General features: G+C 40.7%; 1 protein-coding gene across 1 annotated transcript in view; it reads right to left on the reverse strand.

Moving 5' to 3' along the window:
* The window catches only part of CORIN (corin, serine peptidase), a 260935-nt gene that overhangs the window by 87528 nt on the left and 148779 nt on the right, over positions 1–24628 (reverse strand). Inside the window, 3 exon segments of the mRNA XM_079920067.1 lie at positions 292–402; positions 2910–3017; positions 12889–13002. Coding sequence (XP_079776193.1) covers positions 292–402; positions 2910–3017; positions 12889–13002 — 333 coding nt within the window.

Genomic DNA, 24628 nt, shown 5'->3' on the forward strand with positions numbered 1-24628 from the left:
AAGAACATTCCCTTTGACAAAGTCGCAGACCCAGAAAGGATGTTTGTGGACAATGAGAAAGAAAACTGCCACCCGCTTGGCCAGAGCAGCCGAATCAGGCTTGGAGTTTTGGAGAGAGAGAGGCGGAAGTCAGTTACACTATGCTGTTATTGTCATCACACCACTCAATTATTATCTGTATAGGTTAGGACCAAAGGGTAAGAATCTGTTTAGATAGTGAACCTTGAGTGTATTTGACTAAACAGGCAGAAGTAGAAAAATAAGCAAAATGAAAGCCCTCAGGGCACTCACAGCAATTGACCTCGTCAGACTTATCCCCACAGTCATGGTCACCGTCACACACCCACTCTATGGCAATGCAGCGTCCATCTCCACAGCGATGCTCCTCTGTGGGGTTGCAGTCTGGAGGAAAGAAAAACTCAGGAGGATGGAGAGAACCAGCATGACAAACACTTAGAACTGTGTGGCTTGTTCCAGTAGAACAAGTTCCAGTAGAAGAGAGTCTGTTCCAATTATTCCAATACCGTCAATAACCTTTCTACTCTGGGTCTGGCACCTCCCGGGCAACCATGTGGCCCCCCGGCCACCATCACTATGGGGTAAGACCTGACTGCTTTTCAGATGAATAACAAGCTCCCAGCTTTTCTAGGACCCATAGCTTGTTCTGGGTTTTGTTGTGTTTAGTCACTGTTTTCTTTCCTTATGAAAATTTTGTGATTTGGCTCAAATAAACAGAACTGTGATTTGGGTTTCACAATGTAGATAGCTGATCTGATGATTCATGACAACTCTGCCATGTTTCTAAGAATTGCAACTTACCTCTCTGTGGTAAACTGCGGAGGCAGGTATCTCCTCCTGTCATCTTGCCTGATGCTAAGCTAAGGTTTTCTATTGAACTGTCTAAATATATAACTCATACTTGAAAGAACTGCTGGGTAAGAAATGCAAAATATTGGGGTTTTTTTAATGATTCTTTTTATCCTGGATTTAACCCCTGTCCCAAATTATATATTCCTGGGGGAAAAGGAGAACTAAGTGGTGTTTCCTCTCACAGAGGGCAGAACCTATAGGATTCTTTGATGTGAGACATGGAATAACCTTAATATAAACAACCCTTTAAAAGATGTATGTAGATTCGTGAATAGCAGATTCCATAATGAGGAACTATCATGGATTTCCATTAACAGCACCACTGTCTTTAACACACCTGTGGAGGGACCATGGGTCTTGAAGGAAGGATATAGGGGAGCAATTAAGTGAAGAAGATGGACGAAATGGTGCAGAGTAAAGAAGAAAGACACAATGGCTGGGATGCACGGGTGGGAACCAGAGGAGCCAGCACATGCTCAGCCTGCTAAAGATGGGCAGCCGGGACAGAGAATGGTCTAAGAGGACCTCGTGATTATTACCATTAGATAGAAACAAAGTCATCCTAAGAGCACAAACCTCATGATATCCTACTACCTTCAGAGGAACCAGGTTGAGTTGGTAAGACCACTGTCTTTCACACGCCAACTATACACGGGTCCTCTCCACTGACCTATTGAACTACCAAGCTACACTCAATTCCCCTCTCCCTCATTTTTACTCTCTTTTCTCCAGTTATCTTATTGGTAAAAGGAGGAGTTGGAGTAGATAATCTCTAAGGCCCCAAACTACACATTTTATGATGTATACAATTACAACGGCGTCTCATTCTTTGTGTCCCAAGACTACTCAATCCCAGAAGACAATCCATATCTATCTAGTGACCCGTGGGATGTTTTGCGCATACATACATTTTCCAACATTCTTATGGATGCAGTGAGAGGCAGCTACACAGGTGCTTCTAGAAACTACTGAGTTTCCCAGCATGGGGCCATCTGGGACATTCACCACTGCTCCGAGGCATTCCCCTGACCCACTCCTGATTCTCCCCCAGCATTTCTTTTGATGTTCTCTAATGCTGAATAATCATTTCACATCATTTTCCCAGTGTCCTGCCTCATCTCACCTTGCCCTTCTGCTCCTATTGGAAAGTTCTTCTGTCACTCAATAATATACTACCTAAAAAAAAATTCAAAAGCTAATCACAAATTCAGAAAGGTAAATAAGCAAGAAGAATTTTGCTGGTTTTAACTCATGAGAGGGCATTCGGAATTGGACTCGGCTCTTTTAAAGGTAGGGTCATTCTCGTTTTTTTAATTGAGATGTAATTGACATAGAGTGTTGTATACGTTTATGCTAAATAAGATAAGCCAGAAAAAGAAAGACAAATACTGTGGGATATCACTAACATGTGGAATCTAAAAAAATCTGATTTTGTTCAAACAGAGTGTAGACTGCTGGTTACCAGGGGCTGGGAGGGTGAGGAATTGGGAAGATGCTGTTTATAGGTACAAACGTGCAACTAGGAGGTAGGTTCCTTCTTTAAAAGTTAAGATCAGCTTCTGTACATAAAACAGATGCACCCTTCTAACCTTCGATATCCCCACTGCAGAAGTTGCCCCCGTAGTGTGTGGCAATCAAATAAAGGAGGGCTCTCTGGTTATACATAATAAGGGGATCAGGAAGAGAAAATATATCCGTCTGCAACGTTTTGCTCAAGAGCTCAAAATCTAAACACGAGCCACCGGCTCCAACCAGAGAAGAAACCAAACATTTTTAAAGAGAAAAAAAAAGTTAACTCCCATTTCTACTCCACATCTCTAGCATTTCCTTAGTATGACTTTTTGCAAGAAATCTTACATTTACACATGAGACATGACTGAGACTAATAATTTAAAAAGCTTCCTCTTTCGGAAAATTATGAAACCAATCATTTTGTAATTTCACCCACTAATCACATTAACAAACAATGAGTTACAAGTTCTTGATTATAAATGTCTGCAATTTTAAATGAAAACCTTCAGGGAAATAGTGCTACTTACCACAGTTCTGCTCATCACTCAGATCCCCACAGTCGTCATATCCATCACATACCAGGCTATAATTAAGGCACTTGCCCGTGTGACAGTGAAACAGACTCTCGCTGCAATCTGAAAATAAGAGAAGCCACCGATGGCTCGTTAGAGCAGAACAGGATGTTACAGTAGCAGTTTATATAACGATAGCATATCATGGGAGGGAAATCATAATGGTAACCTGGTCCACATCTTTTCTTTTACAGGTGAGGAGACTGTGGTGCAGAGAGATCTAATGCTTTGCTCAAGGTCACATAACAAGTTCCTGAAGAACCACGACTAGGACCCTCTGGCTCCCAAGACAATGCTTTTATCACTTCCTAACGGTATTTATCTGAGTTCCGCTTTATGACACCTCAAAGCTCCTTTAGAGTCAAATATGAGAAAAGACATTCTCAACTCACCGTGGTTCCTAATGAAGTTCATGTTCATACAGAATGAATACTTAATAGAGGGTGAGTAGTTATTTCTTAAAAAATGTTTCCTTTAAAATGAAAGTCTAGTTTTGCCCATGGTAAGCATAAACGTAACAAAGAGAAAAGTCATTTAGATTACAGAGTCATTACTTAGTTTCACATCACTTAAGTCAATTGAATGTTTCACAGCATGACCCTCAAATAAACACTACTGTCCTAGATTACGGTGCCAAGATAAGAATAAGTGATAGATAACCTCAGGAAGCTTATAGTTTAATGTTTAAACATCATGCAAGGAAATTTTAATAAGAAGATAGGTCTTGTTCTTGGGTAAAACAGAACTCCTATCATGGTTCTATCATCTATTAGCTGTGGGAATTAGAGCGTATTAGTTAAAATATATAAGTCTGTAAACTTATTTTTGAAGTTAGGATAAGAGCAATTACTTAATAGAGTTTAGGGGAAGGTATAAATAATAAATTAATGTGTGTAAGTTTCCAAGACAATTAAATGGGAAAAGAATACTCTTCAACAAATGGTGTTGGGACAATTGGATTTCAAATACGCAAAAATGAACTCTGACCTTTACCTCAAACCATACATAAAAATTATCTCAAAATGGATTATAGACTTCAATGTAAGAGCTAAAATTATGAAGCTTCTAGGAAAAAACATAGGAAAAAAGTCTTCGTGACCTTGGGGAGGGCAAAGAATTCTTTGATATAACAACAAAACACAAGACTAAAAGAAAACAATAATAAATGGTTATCCATTAACATTAAACATATTTGCGCTTCCAAAGACACTATTTAAAAATGAAAAGACAAGCCACATACTGGAAAAAAATATTTTCAAAGCATGTATCTGATAAAGGGCTTATATCCAGAATATATATAGACCTCTTACACTCAATAATAAGACAAACAACCCAATTACAAAGAGGCAAAAATCTTGAATAGAAAGTCTTCATAAAGACATATGAATGGCTGATAAGCACATGAAAAGGTGCTCAAAATAATCATTAAAGAAATGCAAGTAAAACCACAATAAGATACTATTACATATCCCCTAAAATAGTTATAATAGATAAGACAGATAATGCCAAGTATTGGCAAGGATTTTAAGAAACTGAACCTCTCATACATAGTTGGTGGGGATGTAAAATAATAATAATGCCACTTTGGAAAGCAGTTTGGCTGCTTCTTATAAACTTAACTCTAACCTTATCATGTGATTCATGAATTCCACACTTAGAAAGCTACCCAAGAGAAGTGAAATATATATCCACACAAAGACTTGTATGTGAATGTCTAGAGCAGCGTTATCCATAATAGCCAGAGACTGGAAACAATCTAAATGCTCAACGACCGGTAAATGGATAAGCAAAATGTCGTATATTCATACAATGGGATACTATTCACCAATTAAAAGTATCAAACTACTGATACATGTGACAGCATAGATGAAGCTCAGAAACATTATGCTAAGTGAAAGAAACCAGATACAAAGACTACGTATTATGCAACCCATTTATGAAGTTCCCGGAAAAGGCAAACTTACAGAGACAGATGTCAGAGCAGTGGTTATCTATGGCTGGAGACGTGGGAGTGGGGACTGACTGCAAATAGGTAGAAGGAAAGTGTGGGGAGAGATGAAAGAGTTCTAGAAGTAGATTGTGGGATGGTTGCACAATGCTATAAAGTTACTAAAAATCAATGGGTTAATTTTACAGTATGTAAATGATACCTCAATAAAGCTGTAAAAATGTTTAAAATACATGTAAAGCCTGCATGTAATAGAAACTAGATTTCTTAAATGTATTGTTTTTTCCCTTATTTAAAGTGAATGAAGTTCAAAAATAGATTCGTAAGGCTGGAGCGGGATCACGGAAGATGAGGAGGATTTTGGTAGAGTGGATGGAATGAAAACTTCAGCAGGTTTCAAATAGAGGGAATAGCAAGAACGAAGGAAAGAGGTGAGAAATGGAGGCACATGTGAGGATCAGTCTGCTTGGCTGAGAAAGACCAAGAATCTAATGGTCAACAGTCCAGTCTCCTGATTACAGCTAATTGTTCCTCCTCAAGCAGACGCCTGCATCTCATACAACTGGTGATGGGTGCCTCTTTACTATAAACACCCCAAACTCTATAACAATTTATTATCAGAAGTCTTGGGCAAAGGGACTTCCCTAGTGGCACAGCGGTTAAGAATCCACCTGCCAATGCAGGGGACATGGGTAGGATCCCTGGTCCGGGAAGATCCCACATGCTGCAGAGCAACTAAGCCCGTGTGCCACAACTACTGAGCCTGCGCTCTAGAGCCCGCAAGCCCCAACTACTGAGCCCACGTGCCACAACTACTGAAGCCCACGTGCCTAGAGCCCGTGCTCTGCAACAAGAGAAGCCACCGCAATGAGAAGCCCACTCACTGCAACAAAGAGTAGCCCCTGCTCACTGCAACCAGAGAAAGCCCGTGAGCAGCAATGAAGACCCAACGCAGCCAAAAATAAATAAAGAAATAAATTTATTTTAAAAAGTCTTGGGCATTGATCAGTGAAACTGTTAGCCACATCAAAATATTATACTTGTTACTGACATGATTCATCAACTTCTCTTTCAAAGAGCATTCTTCTAAAAAAAAGTTACTTAAATACTCTTAGAATGACATCATTTTAGAAATGGAATGGGCCTTAGCGATCATCTGTTCAGCGCCATCATTAAGAGGGTGTGTGTATGTGTACATACACAAACACACACGTGCATACACATATGCTCACACTTATACACATACAGAACTTTGTAAGTACTTTTAATTTTTCATTTCGCCTGGGACAACCATCATAAGGGAAAATATAAGGACTAAAAAGAGATCCCAGTTTTCACCTTGACCGTACTATTTCCTCCCATTCAGCAGCAGAGGACACTAACTTCCCACCCTGCACCCCACTGCTACCACACACACACACACACACACACACACACACACACACACACACACACACACAGGCTGAGTCAAGAAAGGTTACGATTTTGGTTCTCCTGCCCACTGAGCAGGGTTGGGGAATTTGTGCATCAAGATATATACATTTCCTCAGGAAGTTTTAAAAGATCTTTCTGATTTTTATTTTCATCTCTTGTGAGAAGTTTTGAATCGGCATGCTAGAATCAGCAGTACCAGGGTCCTCACCTTGACCATCAGTGCAGAAGTACTTACATTACCTGAAGGAGGAGACAGGGTGGAGGGGTGACAGATTTTAAACCATACGAATTAATTTTTTTAAGCAGTACACTTCATTTTTTTGATGATAGGACTGGGAAATCAAATATTCCTTTCAGAATCTGATTAACCTGAGAACACACTAAAAATTTCCAACGTGGCCCCTCTGTGTGGCCTATTCTGGGATCCCCGGTAATTCATACTAAAGCACCTCATTGGACATATTTTGTAAATTAATGCTCACTTATTAACTTATTTCATAAGTGAAAATGATTCAAACATTTAAAAAAATTCCTCATTATTCACATAGGTGCAGATGCAACTTTCCACTGTTATGACTTTCTTGGTTAGATGCCATTTTCAGAGGTTAGATACAAAACTAGCTGCATTTGGAAAACAACTTGTTGCCTCCCTAAGGTCTGTGTAATTAGTAAACACACAGAGCCTTAACCAAAGGCACTGCACACCCAGAAATACACAGCAAATAGCAAAGATCACAGTGCCTCCTTTTATTGGAATAAATGTTTATTTGAACTGAAAAGAGATGTCGTCAGTGTAATTTGGGGCCAACGATCAACACCTGCAAAAGCTGCCTGCTGTGATTTTCTCATTCAATACAAGCATAATTTTGCGTAACCTAAGGTAGGTGTTTTTCTAGATACAGATCCCTTTTTCTGAAAGAGAGCTTGATACAAAATGTTACTTCTGAAGTTCTTGCTTGTTAATATCTATTTCAGTCTGGCATCACAATGACTAACGTTTACCCCTCAAAATCCTCATTAAATGGAAGGGGAGAGCTAAGGAACAGAAAGCCTTTTATCATGAGCCTCGTTCAATTGGCTCAGTCTCTATGAGTCTATAAACATAATCATGCTGCCTCAACTCAGGATTCAAATATGGAAGCTCAGTTTCCATCCCGAGATGCCCTCGTTTTGAGATGACCAAAGAGGTTAACCAGTTTGCCCACAGTTGCCCAGATTATTACAGTGACCCGGGCTTCTTGACCTCCTGGGGTTTTTTCACCTATTGACTTCTAGCTCCAAAGGAGGATTTCTCAACTGCAGTACTGCTGACATTTGGGGCTGGGGGACTCCTTGTGGCGGCGAGCTACCCTGTGCCTCGTATGATATTCATCAACACTCCCAGCCACTGCCCACTAAATGCCAGTAGCATCCCCTCCGACCTCCGCAGTGGTGACAATCAAACAGGTCTCCATACATTGCAAAACACCCCCCAGGAGTAATACTGCCCCCAGTTGAGAGCTACTGTCCTGGAATATCCAAACATCACCTCAGTCCAAGGCCAGTTCTAATCTCGTCTTTTCCATCAGGTCTCTCCACACCAAGCTGGCAACCAGTGATCTGCACTCTTCTCTACTCACAGGGCCTTTTTTTTTTTTTACACAATCTTCTTTTGCTCGGTGACATCTATTATATTGTTCTAAAACACTATATTTAATGATCTCTATTTTTATATGCCATTTCCCTGATTAGATTAAAAGTGTCATGAAGCAAGAAGCCATGTCTTAACAGTCTCTACATTTACTATGTATCTAGAACATGCTTCACACATAGTGGGAATTCAAGATTATTCAATAATTTGATTGATTCCGCATAATCAGACTGTCACTAAACAGAAGTGAACCTTCCACACATCTGAAGCTTCCTCCATCGGCATAGAATGGTAAACTTTTATTTTTATTAATGTGGTGGAAATCTTTCTAGTATTTACTTGCACCCTGTCTTAGTAAAGAAACTATGGTAGGTACAGTTTTTTTTTTTGTTTTTTTTTTTTTGCGGTACGCGGGCCTCTCACTGTTGTGGCCTCTCCCGGTGCAGAGCACAGGCTCCGGACGCGCAGGCTCAGCGACCATGGCTCACGGTCCCAGCCGCTCCGCGGCACGCGGGATCCTCCCGAACCGGGGCAGGAACCCGCATCCCCTGCCTCGGCAGGCGGACTCCCAACCACTGCACCACACGGGAAGCCCGGTACAGTCATTTCTGATGACTCGGAAACATTATTTGGAATATCAGTTTTTATGTTGTGCTGTTTGGGTGGCCTCCTTTCTACATAGCTTCATGTGGTGCTGCTTTGAAAACCACTGTGCCTATTGTAGTATTTGTCTCCTCTACAATGTATCACGTGACCTTTGGCGGGGCAGGGGTGGGAGCAGTGTTGCGAGGAGGGAGGGCATGGAGAATAAGATCACAGCCACAATCACAACCATAAATCCTAATGCCCTTTGAGAGTTACTGCATGCCAGACACTGGTCTCTGTGCTTGACATCCAGTGATTCATTATTCTGCCCAACAATTCTAGAGGTAGTTACCATTACTTATTGTCTCCATATTACCGATGAGGACACTGAGGCCCAGAGAGACTGAGTAACTTTCTCTGTCCACAGAGGCCGGAAATGATAAAGAAGAAATAGGAAGACAGGCAGCCTGACTCAAGACCTTATAACATTCATCACTATACTGTGTGATAATTAGTATAACTAATTATACTAACTAGGATAATTAGTTAACTCAGTATAATTAGTTCACCACAGTCCTCAAAAATAAATCAACCAATGTTACCCCAAATTCAGAGCAAATGACTTCCAAAAGTATTTGACAGAGGTTTATGCGGCACAAAGTACGGGGACTTTGTGGCAACTATTTTCCCTGTGACAACCATTTCCCTGGAGGCTGTCTCATTCATTTGCTAAGCACCTGCTCTGTACCAGACACTGTCCTAGAGCTGGTTATAGAATCAAAATATCATAGAGGGCTTCCCTGGTGGCGCAGTGGTTGAGAGTCCACCTGCTGATGCAGAGGACACGGGTTCGTGCCCCCGTCCGGGAAGATCCCACATGCCGTGGAGCGGCTGGGCCCATGAGCCATGGCCGCTGAGCCTGCGCGTCCGGAGCCTGTGCTCCGCAACGGGAGAGGCCACAGCAGTGAGAGGCCCGCGTACCGCAAAAAAAAAAAAAAAAAAAAAAGATCATAGAATGTTAGCAGCAAAAGAGACACCAGACACCCTTTAGGGCAGTGGTTTCAAACCTGGCTGCACATGAGAATCACTGGGGGAGTTTTACAAAGGTACTGCTGCCTGGGTACCCCCTCCAGACCAATGGAATTCGAATCCCTGCAGGTGGGGCTTCCTGGAGATGCAATTGTGCTGCCAGCCTTGATGACAAGGAAAACCTGGAGAAGTAGCCTGCCTCGAGCCACGGAGCTAGAAATTAAAAAAAAAAAAACAAAAAACAAAGAAAACCCTTAATCTTCAAAAATCTTTTTACTATACCACTAAAATTGCTCTAGGTGGTTAGAAATTGGTCTATTTTACTGATCAGGAAGAGACTGATAAACATGGCAAAATGAGTTTCCAGGGGCGGGGTCAGTAAGCAGGCCCAGATACCTGGAGAGCCCCTGTAAAAGACAACTATCTCCCTCAGCATAATAGAGCAACCAAACTAGACATTTTCCTGTCTTATGAATGATCGGAGTACAATCATTCACCAAATTCGCACTTTTATGGACATGGGCAAGTCAAAGGCGGCACAGTTTAGAGAAAACAGTTAGATTTGGACCCATTCGGGAGTGGGTTCAAATCTAGCACTTTGAGCCACTGGCAAATTCATTCATGGCCGTGAGCCTCGGCTCTGCATCTGAACAAAAAGGAATAATACTTCGTTCGCTGAAAATTCAATCAAATCATGTAGGTAAATGCTTCTAGTACAGTTCATTAGGGAACTCACAAATAGCAAATCCCTTCCCTTCCTTCCTTGGAAGGCAATCCTCCTCCTGTACCTGCCAGGACCCTCAGAACGTGGGAAGCCCAGCAAAATTTCCTTCTCCCCGCAGGAGTATCTGTGGGTTGCATTCCAGCTCTGATTTGTATCCACGCCCTAATTCAGACTTAACACTATTCCTTCACTGCAGGGTGGTGACAACAGGAGGGTGGCACCTTCTATAAACATGCATGCTGAAATGCCACAAGCACTGAATGTTAAAGCTCAGAGGCAGATGTCCTTGGAAGGTCAGGAACAATTGCATGCAAAGCTCTCAATGTCCAACTAAGCATTTTCATAGACAAGTATTCTGAAGGGATGTATTTCTTCAACAAACGAAGCCAAATGGTTTTTGAAGTGTGGTTATGAAGAAGGCCCATGTCTTAATAAACTCTTGCACTCCTAGGATATTGCTGAATACCTTGCATAATAATAATACTGCCTTCTTTGTTCAGTCACTGACTAGGAAAATTTACTCCTTGAAATTCAGTTTCAACAAATGCAGCAGAAATCTCTTACTGTGTAAAGTGCAATGTTCAATGTAGCGGAGGAACATAATGATGAAGCCAGTGTTAGCCCAGCACTGGGGATAGAGGCACATGCAGAATTTGCATATGACATAACATGGGCCATAAGTGGGAGATAAACAAGAGATTCCACTGTAACTCCCATTACTGTATATAATTCTACTGAACCACTTAAAATCCCTACTGTAGGTGCTTTACAGAATATTTGTTCTCAAGTCCACAGCAATACTCCCTAATGTAAATAAACATCCAAAAAAAATGTTTTTCATGTACAATCACATGCCATAGGTTTTTCTGAAGAGAGAATTCCAAATTATAAATACAAATATCTTAGTGAAAACATTTCCAAAAAATATGGTGGCTTAACTGAAATTCTACAGGATGCTAGATATTATGCAAAATAAATAAATGCACGAATAAATAAATAAATAAATTAATTAAAGGTAAGGGTATATATAAACAAATAATTTTCAGGAAATACCAAGTCAAGATAAAATTAATGTGTTTTTTTTAAACTGTGGGATTTATCTGAACCTTTAATGAACGAATATGTATTGTAGCTCTCTATGAAGTAGATCTGATAGACAGCATTTCTCAAACTTATTTTTTTCCCAAGCATTTTTCAAGACTCAGGTACTATGGGACACCAGTTTGGGAAACACTGACCCTAAATATTACCACAATATACTGTCTTTCAAAAGTTATGGTAAATAAGTATCCTAACCCTTCATATGGATGAAGAGTTGGTCCTCCTGGCAAACACACCAGAGGAATCTTTCAACTCAGGTGAGCAACTGAGATGAGCCCTTATAAAGCCTTGGTAACCCCTACAGGGAATAAAACACAGCTTTTCCCACAGTAACTATTGCTGGTCATAGAACCATTAGAAAGCAATTTGAACACCATCGCACATGGTCGTGTTTTGGACGCAGATCCTGCAATGTATTCTTGAGGCTAATTTTTCCTTTTAATCTGTTGCATAATTGCAAATCAATTTGAAAACTGAATATAAATCTGATATGGATTGAATGTCTGTGTCTGCCCAAAATTTGTATGCTGAAGCCCTAAACCCCAACATGACTGTATTTGGAGACAGGGCCTGTGAGGAGGTGATAAAGGTCATAAGGGTGGGGCGCTAACTGAATAGGGCTCATACCCTTGTAAGAAGAGTAAGAGACAGCAGAGCTCTCTCTCCTCCCCTCTCCCTTCGCCTCTCCAAAGAGGTTATGTGAACACACAGGCAGATGGCAGCTGCCTGCAAGCCAGGAACAGAATTCTCACCAGAAACTGACCCTGTTGCACCTTCATCTTGGACTTTCCAGCCTCCAAACTGTGAGAGAATACATTTCTGCTGTTTAAGGCGCCCAGCCTGTGGTATTTTGTAAAGCAGCCCAAGCAGATAAACACAATATTGGATAAACCACCGTTTTAGTCAAAATGACTGATCAAATCAATGGTAAGTAAACTGAGGATGTTTAAGGCTGAATCTACCAATCCATGGATTCAAAACAGTTCTTGCCGTCACTCTCTCCAGATTTAGAGGAAGCATAAACGAACAAAAGATTTTGCATCTTCTGTGTCACAACTGTTAAAAATCATGAGGGTAAAAAATTTTCCTATTAAAAATATCCTTTTTTTAAAAAAGTTGACCTTTATACTCAAAGATTTAAAAACAAAAACAAAAACCCTCACCCAAACAAAGTAAACAGAAAGCATTTTCCCAGTTTTAAGATACTTTAAGCAAAAACACTTCAGTCCCTGATGTGTTCCAAAGCACATCTAGCTATCGAGTTCCTAATGAAATCAGGCCTTTGGAAGGTGTGCAAACATGCAGCTGTCACATGAAGTGAGGGAAGATAAACACATTTGCTCACTTAAGAAAAGCAAACTAAAAGAAGTCCACCCAAGTGCCGGGTGGTTGTCAGTACTGGACAATGGAATGGCGCTGGTTTCCAGGCCTCTGAATGGAATCCCTGTCCCCCCAGACAAACCCCACACAGCCTGTCACATACTGCAATGAGCCTCGTCACTCCAGTCGCCACAGTCGTTGTAGCCATTACACAGCAGTTTCCTGGGGACACAGATGCCACTGGCACACAGAAAGCTCTCACCCCCTCCGCAGATCACTGAAAAAAAGGGCAGAAAAACAATGTCAAAATAAATAAGAGGTGTGTTTTTTTCCCCTTTTAAAATTAGGAGAAATAAAGGACAGAAAGAAAACCTTTCCTTGCTATTCAACAGAGGTGCTTCCCAATTCCCTCAGTTTCATTATCACCAATTTTTCCCTGGCCTTCTAGAACATTAATTGTAAAATTACCTGGAAAGACTACAAAGAGTGTTTGCCTGAGAAAAGCAAAAGGAAATTCACCAGTGGGCTTTCACAGCACAAGAGAGCCGCCTCACCAATTGCACAACTTATGTGGGGAAAAAAATACCAGATGGGAGTATTTTTCTTAATAACAGAAAATTATTTCAAAGTGAAATATTATTTATTGAACAAACATTAAAAAAAAAAACCATCTCCTTCTACAGTGCTACTCAATGTCCTGCAGAGAAAGCTACAGTTACGAATAGTTGATACACGCTTGAACACAGGCTTAGAGACCCCATGCCTTGTATTTGGAATATATTTATTTACTTGTCTTAGTAAAAATGCCAGTTAAAAATGTCAGGGTCTATTTTGGCATAAGGAATGTGAAACAACATTAGCTGATAATATTTTCATTCTCTTCCTTAACACGGCTGCATTTTAGTATTCTTTGCTTTAAGTATTACGGTGTTCTTTTTCTTCTCAAAGTTCAACAAATATTCAATTGTTTCAAAATTACATCAGACACAGAATGTAAGAGAAGAAGCTAGAAAGAATTTTCTAAGGGAAACCATTAATGGAAGGATGTCAATTCAACGAAATGGGTTTTAAAATACCCTTCAATATGTGGTAATATGCATCAAATGCTTTTTAAATGTGTAAACCTTTGACCCAGAAATCTTATTTCTGGTCTTCATACAAAGGAAATGATTATGAATAAGTGCAAAATTTAATATTTAAGGATATTCACACCATCATGGTTTATCACAAGGAAACTATGAAATAACAACTATGCAATAATAGGAGACTGGTTAAATAAATTTTGATAGCTCCATAATAAGGAATACTGTTACAGCCATTGAAAATTATATTGTAAAAAGTAATGTCCTGGGCCAAAGTTCAAGATAATTTAAGTGTAAAAACACCATTTGGGGGACTTCCCTGGTGGAGCAATGGTTAAGAATCTGCCTGCCAATGCAGGTGACGCAGGTTCGATCCCTGGTCCGGGAAGATCCCACATGCCGCAGAGCAACTAAGCCCGTGCACCACAACTACTGAGCCCCACGCCACAACTACTGAAGCACACGCGCCTAGAGCCTGTGCTCCGCAACAAGAGAAGCCACGGCAGTGAGAAGCCTGCGCACCTCAGTGAAGAGTAGTCCCCACTCAACTCAACTACAGAAAGCCCGCGCACAGCAACAAAGACCCAGCGCAGCCAAAAATAAATAAATAAATAAATTTTTTTTTAAGTTTAAAAAATAAAAAAATTTAAAAACAGCATTTGGTTCTGAAAAAGCATAATACAATCTGGCCTAGAAAGAAGTATATCTAAGGTTATTATGATCATCCCTGGTATTAGGATTGAAAGTAAATTTTAGTTTCTTCATTGTATTTTACTCTGTATTTTACACATGTTCTTATAACGATCATGTCTTACTTTTATAATCAGAAAAGGAAAACAACTAACTTTTTTCATGAGTTCCCAATTCAGAGTAACGGTAAATAAATATAACCCTCCCAAAACGTGTTTCTGTAACTCTCTGTCTCCCTGCCACAAAAGTTAGTGGGATCAGCCTTGTGGTCTCCTGCGTGGTCACTGTCACCACCCCCCCCCCCCGAACCATGTTGCTTGATGAGATGAACCTTGTTGTCTAACTAAAGGGAACCAGGAAATATGGAACATTTAACTCAGAAGCTGAAATGCAGAGAAGTTCAGACTGAACGTTCCAGGCAGTAAGGTCCATGCCACTCATATGTCCTGTGTTCCCCAGCAGAGTGGCTGGCACTCAGGAGGTTCTTAATTAATGGGAAAAAGTCACCTCCATCTCAATGGAGCACAATATATTGCCACGAGGCAAAAGAAAAAATGCAATTGATGGATTATTTTCCAACGCTATCACGGAATCAGTTTCGATTTGCTGAACATTAAGTACGAGTCAATTTGGTATGTTTCTTCTGATGCTAATTCATGTGTAAGCTTCGCAATATCAACAATGAAAGTCTGGTTTTCCATTATATCCCATGATTTCTGTATCAATACAAATGGCATCTATGGATTTCAACTGCCAAGACGTGAAACACGCTTATGTTTTGTATAGTCTTGGATTCAGCACAGGACTGTACTCCTATAGCTACAGACAGAGACTCCTAAAGGGTATACAGGAAACCAGATAGAAAATGAAAAACCAAAACATTAAAGATTTTACCGGTCAGTCTCTACAATAACCTCTCTCTAGGGTTAAGAGAAAATTTTCAAGGAATAAGTGTTTATCCTATCGTGAGACTGTTTCTGCATTATAGTAGAGAGTGCAGAAATTCCATCTGTCTGCATTTCAGCAGCTGCAATGCCTCAGAAGAATTATTGCATTCCCTACATTATGGCTCTGATGAGTCCTTGGGAAATGTAGCTGAAAGCTCAACATTAAATAGCTCCGAACATCTAGGTTTCATCTTTAAGGACCTACTCCAATAAAGCCATTCTTGTGTATGGTTATATCAAACCTGGATCAAATTTAAAATACGGCATTGCTTGCATTGTTTTGATTATCGATATCCTGTGTCTTTGCTGATTCATCAGAAACTGACTTCTTTTGTGTGGTTTCTTGGTTGGAGATGCGGCTGCCCATGGTTTTAGGACATGGAAAATTGTTTCTTTCTTCTTATTCTTTTTTTGCAAGTTCTTTGGACATTCATAGTTTCATTAATCAATACTATTTTTGTACAATCAGGATAGCTTTGTACATTCTCTTTCTGTTTGATTTCTTCCTAACCTGTATTCAGAATCTCCACTTTGATTTGTGAAAAACTGTTCAACTAGCAAAGCATTTCAGACATATATCATTTACAATTTCCAGAGAGTCCCATAAAGTACACAGGTAAGAATTCTATCACAACTTCCTTGGGGTAAGTGATAGTTTACAAATAGAGGAACTAGAGTATCATATGGTTAAGACAGCATCTACCCAAAGCCACGGAGTTAGGAAAAGGTGAAAACCACCCCAGAATCGTGAGGTCCTGGCTCCAGGCCTAATCCTCCACACCATACCCACTCCCCATTTCTAGTACACAGCCAAGTGATGGGCGCTGAGTTCAAGGGTACCAGGTTCAGGTAAAAGTTCAAACTTGGCTTTATTTTTCTCTCTAAACAAAAGATAAACGTCTGTCCTCAGGTGAACTGGACCAGATAAGATGACATTTTTGTGAGCTCTCGGTTTTTGGAGAACACACTGAGAGAGCTCTTAACAAGTTTCTGGAGAGATTTTTCAACCATAATTCACTGTCTTATGACAATCATCTTCCAATAGCCTTTAGACTGAGCCCTTAAGATGACAAAGGGAGATTCCCTGAGGTGAAGTCATGCTATACAGTCTTGACACCATTTCCACTAACACCATCTATAACACTAAGAGGTATATATTGGACTTTAAATCAATGGCAATGACTTTACAAGATTCTTTCATTAATTGAATGAATATTTACTATCTATTATGTGCTGGGCATTACTGTAGCAGTAATTACAGATACAGCAGTAAAGAAAACAAAACTACTTCCCCACCTTCACATAGCATGTATTCTACCGATCATCATCTGATAAAGATACTTTTACTAACTAGAGATGCTTCACCACCAAAGTTACCTTCATTTATACATGTGACAATTAATTAATATTAACACAATGACAGCAGTATACAAAGACTTATGCCTAAGATACTGGTTTACATGTCCAAATGATGAGGACAGTTATGAATCGCCTGGACTTCTGAATTCCATGGATTCTGAAGAGTATACACCCCTGCGGATGCAGCTCTTTTCAGTCTTGTTTCTGAAAACAGTCTGCTGAAATAACATCCATAGCCTGAAACAAACTTTAGATTTTCTGCAACTGCTTCCAGCCCTATCAGTCCTCTCTGTCTGTGTCTTATGGGCAGCATTTATACTGGCAAATTCTCTCATTACTCTGCTTGCTAACTTTTAGAGTCTTTTTCAGAAATTACTCACCAGTCTCTGACTGCATAGTATCCTCACATTCATCGTGACTTTGAGTCCTTGTTTAAAGTCTAAAGCTCAAGTTCAACTCTATCTCTGAAGAGAAAGCCGACCTGGCACACAGCTTTGTCCCCTGCACCCATACTGAGAGCTTGTCAGCCCTTCATTCCACATGCTGCTCGAAATTAAGTTACTATAAATCACTATTGCTCTTACCTTTTACAAAGTTATTTGACCATATGAAAAAGAATGAGTGTAATCTTATAGCAGCTGATGCAAGAATACTTCTTGGGAAGAGTGTTGTATCTCCCCATAATAGGTTGATAAGAAGATTGGGGTGAAAGATAAGAGGTGAGAGAGGAGAAAGGAAATCCAAGTGGACGGTCAGTAATTAAACTTGGTCTTTACTCTGCCTTCTAAGTCATATGTACTCGATGGCCCTTCCTTTTGTTGAACATTAAGATGTCTGGAGTAGGTATGGATGGATATCAAAAAGCTCTGTATGAAAAGAATGAGATCCCCCTGGAGAGAGAGGGGAAACTGTGCGGTTGGGCATTGTCTTGGGAGAGAGAGAAATTAAAAACTTGGTTGAGTCTCCCTGAGGGGCTGTATAGAGAAGACTCTGGAAAACAGAAATATCTAAAGGGACATTTCAAGTTGCTGATGGGAGGTGTAATCACTTCCTCCATCTACCATAGGGAATCAGCAAAGATTATGTTGCTTTCTAATACTCTCACTCATTTATTTAATCAATTTGGCACTCTTCTAAGAGCTTGAATACAGAATAGATCCCTTGCTTTGCAGACACTGTAGTCTACGGAGACAATAACAATTGATATAATAAGAAGAAAATTATTATATATTAGGTCAAAAGGTAATAAGTGCTATAAAGACAAAACAGAGTACAACAGACTAAGAGAGATAGGAGATGTGGGGATGGGGTAGTACAGGTCCCCAGATTAATTAGGGCGCCAGGGCAGGTCTCATTGAATGTTGACATTTGAACAACAACTTCAAAGATGGAGGGAGTTAACCAGACCTCAGGGGAAGATTTCAGCCCAGAAGCAAAGACCCTCAGGCAGGAATACAGCTGGCAGGTATCAGGAACACCAAGGAGACAGACCCATGTGGCTAAAGCAGAGAGAGTAAAAGGGAGAGAAGCTAAGGCATGAGGCAGAGAGGAAGAGAGGGCCCAACCACAGAGGGCTCTGTAAGGACTCTGTAGCTTAGACAAAAAAAAAAAAAAAAAGAGTCACTACAAGGTTTGAGTAAAGAGTAGCATGGTCTGACTTATGTTTTCAAGGATCTCTGCCTGTTGTGTTGAAAATACTCCAGAGAGGCAAGGGACACAGTAGGGAATAACAGTTAGGAGCCTATTGGAGCAATCCAGGAAGAGATGATGGCGGCTTGGAGGTGGTAGCAGGGGAGGGGCTGAGACACAACTGGATACTGGACATATTTTGAGAGTAGGGGCAGGAGGGTTTCCTGGCCCATTAGATGAAAGTCGTGAAAGGCAAGAGCCAATGATGGCTTCAAGTTTCCAGCCAGATGACAAGAACTGCCCTCCGCTGAGATGAGGAAGGCTACTGGAAGAGAAAGACCAAGGAGAAAGAATCAGGAGTTATCATCTGGACACGCTGGGTCTGACATATACAAGAGACGCCCAGCTGGAAATGCTGAGGAGACAACTGAGTACATAAGTTCAAAGTCCAGGAAAGAGGACAGGACTACAAATATAAACGTATACACCATCAGCAAATCGATTTAAAGCCGGTGTGCCTGGATGAGATCATGAGGGGAATGGCTAGTGAAGAGTAAGACTCAGTGAGATGGTGCAGAGAAGATGGATAAGGGCTGAACTATTAAACCTCCTGTGTAACAGCTACAGGGAAGAGGAGAAGCCAGCAAAGAGGATGAGGAGTGGCCCCGGGGGTAGAAGGAAACCCAGCAGGTGAGTATGTTATCCTGGAAGCCAAGGGAAGGAAAGTGTATCGAAGAGGAGGAAGTGATCAGCTATGCCAGAAGCTGCTGCTGAGTCAGGTAAGATGAAACTGAGAAATGGGTATGCGGATAAGAGCGGTTTCAATGCAGCAGTGAGGACAAAAGTCTGACGGAGTATGTTTAAGAGAGAATGAGAAGACAGGAAGTAGCTCCGAATGGAAGGACAAATGCTTTGCTGCAGAAGAGAGCAGATAAGTGGGGCAGTAGATTACAAGGGAAGTGGGGCAAAAAGAAATGCGGTTTTTAATGCTTTGTGCGAGTACATTCTTTGGAGGGAGGATGGAGTAGTATTAAGTTCTGCCTATAGGTTGGCTCAGATCAAATAAATGATGACCACTTTTGAAGATACAGGAGCTCGGGGATGGAGGGTCATCAATGTCAGGAATATAGTTATAATCTAAAAATGAAGCCTGTCTTATACCTGTCTGTCCCTTTAATCCCATCACTACAGTGTGACTTCCTCAGAAGTTACCTGTCTTCTAAGGTGAGAAATCCTTCTCATTCTCTTCTTCTTCTTCTTCACCTGGTGGACCTCTGTTAAACATGGGGGGCGAGGGGCACCCAGGCTAGTCCCTTTTAATAGTACCATCAGAACATGAACAAACAAACCCCTGTTACTTTACGACTCACATAATTTATATTAGCAGAAGTTAAGTATTTGTTTGCTTATACCCTCTCCCTTCTAGAACGTATGCTCCTTAAGAGAAGGAACTTTATCAGATTTTCTCCCTGTTGTGTCCTGTCCTGAGTCTGGCGTGGAATTAAATATTTGTTAAATGAATAAATGAAGACTGAGAATAGAAGGTGCCCAGCAGGACCACGTGATCACTCCTATTTCTTGGTCCTACATGTTCAAAGGCAATAAATATCTTACAATTTTATTATTTTAATTGCCAGAGGAAGAAACTGCTGGTGAAATATGATAATCACTCTCTGTGATAGCAGGATACTCACTCAAACCCCCAGACAAGTCTGGCTTCTCAGTAGCATCTGCTCACATGTTAGGGCAATGACCCTTCTACCTAAATAATCTACCTATCAAAGACCCTTCTACCTAAAATAATCTTCCCCACTGACCTGTGATGATGTGTCTAACATTTTCCCAACACCTACACCCACGTTACCCATTCCCTGGGGTAAAATGGTGGTTTTTAGATGAACTCTAGGATACCAAGGAAAGGGACTTTGGGGCCACATCATGGGTTAAGGGGGTGTCTTGAGTCCCGTACTCCACTTCAACCAGAGAGCTCTACCATCACCTGCTTTATATATTTGAGTCCGTGTACAATTTCCTTTGAAAATGGGTCTCTGCTACCAAAAACAAGTTTGAAAACGCCTTCACCCTTAAGATTTTAAGTGTTCAGTTCAAGTCTGACAGAGCTTTTAATTCATTTTCTTGGCAATGAATACTTAGCTCTGAATTTAATTATAGAATGTTTAGATTTTCATTATATTTAGACTTGAAAGAATGGGACGCCAGAGGAGTAACTTCCTAAGAGGGGCGGGCATAGCATGGAGGAGTTTAGGAAAGGTCTGAAACAAGAGAAATAAGCATGAGAGGTGAGACCTGGAGCCACAATGAACTGAGGACAGCCCTGTGTGAAAACGCAGTGGGCCTGGGTCTAATACTATGAGGTAAGAAATGCCACATCACCTTGTTTTTCTAAATCAAGTTAATTCACTTAACCAAATTAATTCAATTAATCCTCACTCAAAAATGTGAAAAGAAATATTCTTCAGGCATGTTTTTTGTGGGGGGCCTCTCCCTCCTTAGGGAGGTACAAGGATCCAAGGGAAGAACTGAGGAAGGGGCTTAGCTTTCAATTCTTCAGAGAATGGGTGGGGTGAGGGACTCACGGTTCTAAGCCCTCGGGGTTTATAGTAGACAGAACGCTCCACCACGTCTGTGCCACAGCAGGGTCATGACAGGGCCACGGTCCCCAACATCAGCTTTCCCGGCTGCCCCATGCAGCCATGCCTCTCTGAGACCCTGCCTCTTCCCCCAAGCAAGTAGTAACCAGTCCCTACTACGTAAGGGACATGCCAAAGCCCAGTCCCCTTCCAAGCCTTGGGGGATGCCTCCTCCATCCTCTGTGTCCACCTCTAACCCTCCCCCATGCCACCCCACTCTGGGTGATCACATAATCTCTGCTCAGTCATTTTCTCCTCAAGGCTGGTCCCCCTTTTCTGAGAATGCACAGATGACACCACACATCCTTTATGTTTCCTTAATAAATTGCTCTATTACACAGATTTTTCATTCATTGCAGAGAATGCAAATGACTCTATCAGCAACTTTCAACGTCTCTTTACCAAGGTAGTATATGGTAGGCGGTCAGTAATCCCTGTTGCATAAATGCACTTAAACAGCTCTTAATTTAGATATTCTAAAAATAGAAGTGCTACATGATTTCCTCTTTTATGATCTGGGGTGACCGTCTTGCTGTGAAGACAAGGTAAAACCGGCCCCCTCACTACAGTCCAACTCTGTAGTTCCAAGTCCCTCAGTGCCTATTATATAATATGTTTTTCTTAGTGAGGAATGATCTCTGTCAAACCAATGTTCAAAGCAAGTTCAAAACAACTTCCCCAATTAAATATCCTTAAGACGAAGGTACTCCTTGACTCATTTTTTTCCGCTGTGAAATAAAGCCATGCTTTGATTCAATGGAAACATTGCCAGCTGGCCTTCAGCTTAAATTTCTGAAAATAAGAGCTAAGTATACTTCTCGCCTGTCTGACAGCATGAAGGAAGATCTATCATTCTATAGAAAAATCCATCATTGTAAAATTATCTAAAAATCATTAGCAGGAGACAAGAATAGATTTGTCACTGGTGGCACTCCGATAGGAGAGGAACGGAAATAGAGTTTAGAAAGCAGGTCATGTCATCATTCAACATCTCAAGTAAAATCACAGTATAAAATAGAGTTAGATAAAACTTGCCCAGTAGATTTTAAATCTAATTAGACAGGGGAGAAAGTACAGAAAGAGCAGAGTAAAAAGCAGGAAGTCAAGTTTTATGATCAGGGACTGGCAGAAATAGACCGCCAAGCAGGTCTAAAGAAACGTTCTTAAAAGGAATCTTTATTCATTCAATAGGAGAGAGAGAGAGAGAGAGAGAGAGAGAGAGAGAGAGAAGGAAATTTTTAAAAATAAGAAAAACAACTTCCAAATAGGGATTGTCTAATTAAAAGAATATACTAGTTTACTACCTCAAGTTTTAGTGTCTAAAAGACTTAAATAGGATTCTGAACCAATTTTGTCAAAAATCATTGGTAAGTAAGATATACACCAGGACTCTGTCATTTATCATTTCCTGCAAATAAGTGCAAAAACGTAACTTCAAGTTTCTAAAGAACATAAGCAAGTTAGAAACTACATATTTAGAGCTTCCCTGGTGGCACAGTGGTTAAGAATCCGCCTGCCAATGCAGGGGACAAGGGTTCAAGCCCTAGTCCGGGAAGATCCTATGGAGCAACTAAGCCCGTGCGCCACAACTACTGAGCCTGCGCTCTAGAGCCTGCGAGCCACAACTACTGAAACCCGCGTGCCTGGAGCCCGTGCTCTGCAACAAGAGAAGCCACCACAATGGGAAGCCTGCATACCGCAATGAAGAGTAGCCCGTCTCTGCAACTAGAGAAAGCCCGCGCGTAGCAATAAAGACCCAACGCAGCCAAAAATAAATTAAAAAAAAAAAAAAGATGCCAATTCTTTTTTAAAAAAAAAGAAAAGAAACTACATGTTTACAGTTGACCCTTTTGTCAGGGATTATTATCAGGCAGGCAGAGATTTCTAAATTCAGGGTTTTTTTTTTGTGGGGGAGGGAGGAGTGCTACTTTCTGAACTTGCTTTAGGAAATAAAACCTTTATTTTATAAACAAAGTAATTCTCACTTAGTGGTACTTAAAATACTTCTGAGATTTTCTGCAAACATGAGGCTGCCTCGAAAGATATTTTGTGATTATTCATTATGAATCATAAAATGATAATGATGGTATATTATACACACAACCTTTGGCAGATTTCAGACAGCTGTTGAATGTTTTCTATAAAACATTTAATGCATGCGTACAAACCTATGAGAAATAAAGTGATATATATCATTTGGAAAGAAAATAACAGTCTCTTGCATGCATATGGTAGTATCTAAAAAGTTATACATGTTAACATTTCTTTAGATCTTTATTAAATGTATAACTCGATCAAGACGTCTATGGAAAGACTTAGAAGAAAGATGAACAAAGAAAAATAATCAGATTTGAAGAGCGATTCCATGGTATTTTTCTTATTTGTTGGGCTACACAAATTGGACTGATGTCATTATACAAGTTAACAGTTTGTGAATTTCATTTTCAACTCAAACCAGATTTATTTTTAATCACAGTTTCTTTTATTTTTGTCTATTTTATGTATAGATAATCTAAAAGCTAGAACTAATTGTCTATGACTTTGCAATACTGTGTAGCCTGGGACCCAAAAATAGAGTAAACATATGTATTTAGAATTTACTGTGAAAAGAACTTTGAAAAAATAACTTTCAAGGACAGATTGAGACAGGCTGGGTCCTGGGACCCTTTGGTGCAGTGCTGGCACCTGGACAAATGTCTCCTCCAGCAACAAAATACAAAGAAACTATAAGGGACTAAAAATAGCCGCATGCATACTCAATTGGGGCAAATTATGGACAACAGGATAGAAAAAGACCACAAACCCAGCTGCCACTTCTGAAGAGCTGGGAGCAAAAACTGGGTGTTGAGAGCAAAAGCAGGGTACAGAGCATGCTCCCTGCACACAGCACCACCAAAGGCGTGGGCAGACCACCTAAGCCCCCCCTCTGGTCACCCACTGATCTGCCCCAATCCCCACCTCAGGGAGCGAGCAAGGGAACCTGTTACAGGAGCCCCGGTAAAGACTTGCCTGCATTTCTTGTCTGGCCTCTTATCAATTTCTATTGATTAAGGAAAGCCTGGTTGGTGACAAGATTACAGTTCTACGCTAATGTCTAAAATTCACTTCCAATCCCATGAAGACTGTACTACATCACTTTCCCACTTACTCCCTATTGTTAATTACTGTAACAGAATATTCCAATGCATTACCATTCCTAAAAATTCACTGATCTTCAGGATACTGTAGGATCTCACCTATCTTCCAGATCAGATTGCCAGTAGCTGGAGGCCAAGATTCTGAAACCCCAGGTTGGAGCTCTGCCCAAGACCCCCTCTACTTTCCATCATCTTAACTGATCACAACAAACCCCATTCACTTGCCCCCATGCAGTAGGCCATGGAGACAGCACACGTTCCATGGCTTGAGTCAAGGCAGAGTCGGGAAAACCTAATACTTCCAGCTACCTAACCCTTCAAGCTTAAACCATCCCCAAATAATCAAGTCACTTCAATTCTAAATGCTATTATGATTAAAAGAAAAATGCGAGAAAATTAATTCATAAA

Source organism: Stenella coeruleoalba, assembly GCF_951394435.1.
Source record: "Stenella coeruleoalba genome assembly, chromosome: 4".
Classification (NCBI taxonomy): domain Eukaryota; kingdom Metazoa; phylum Chordata; class Mammalia; order Artiodactyla; family Delphinidae; genus Stenella; species Stenella coeruleoalba.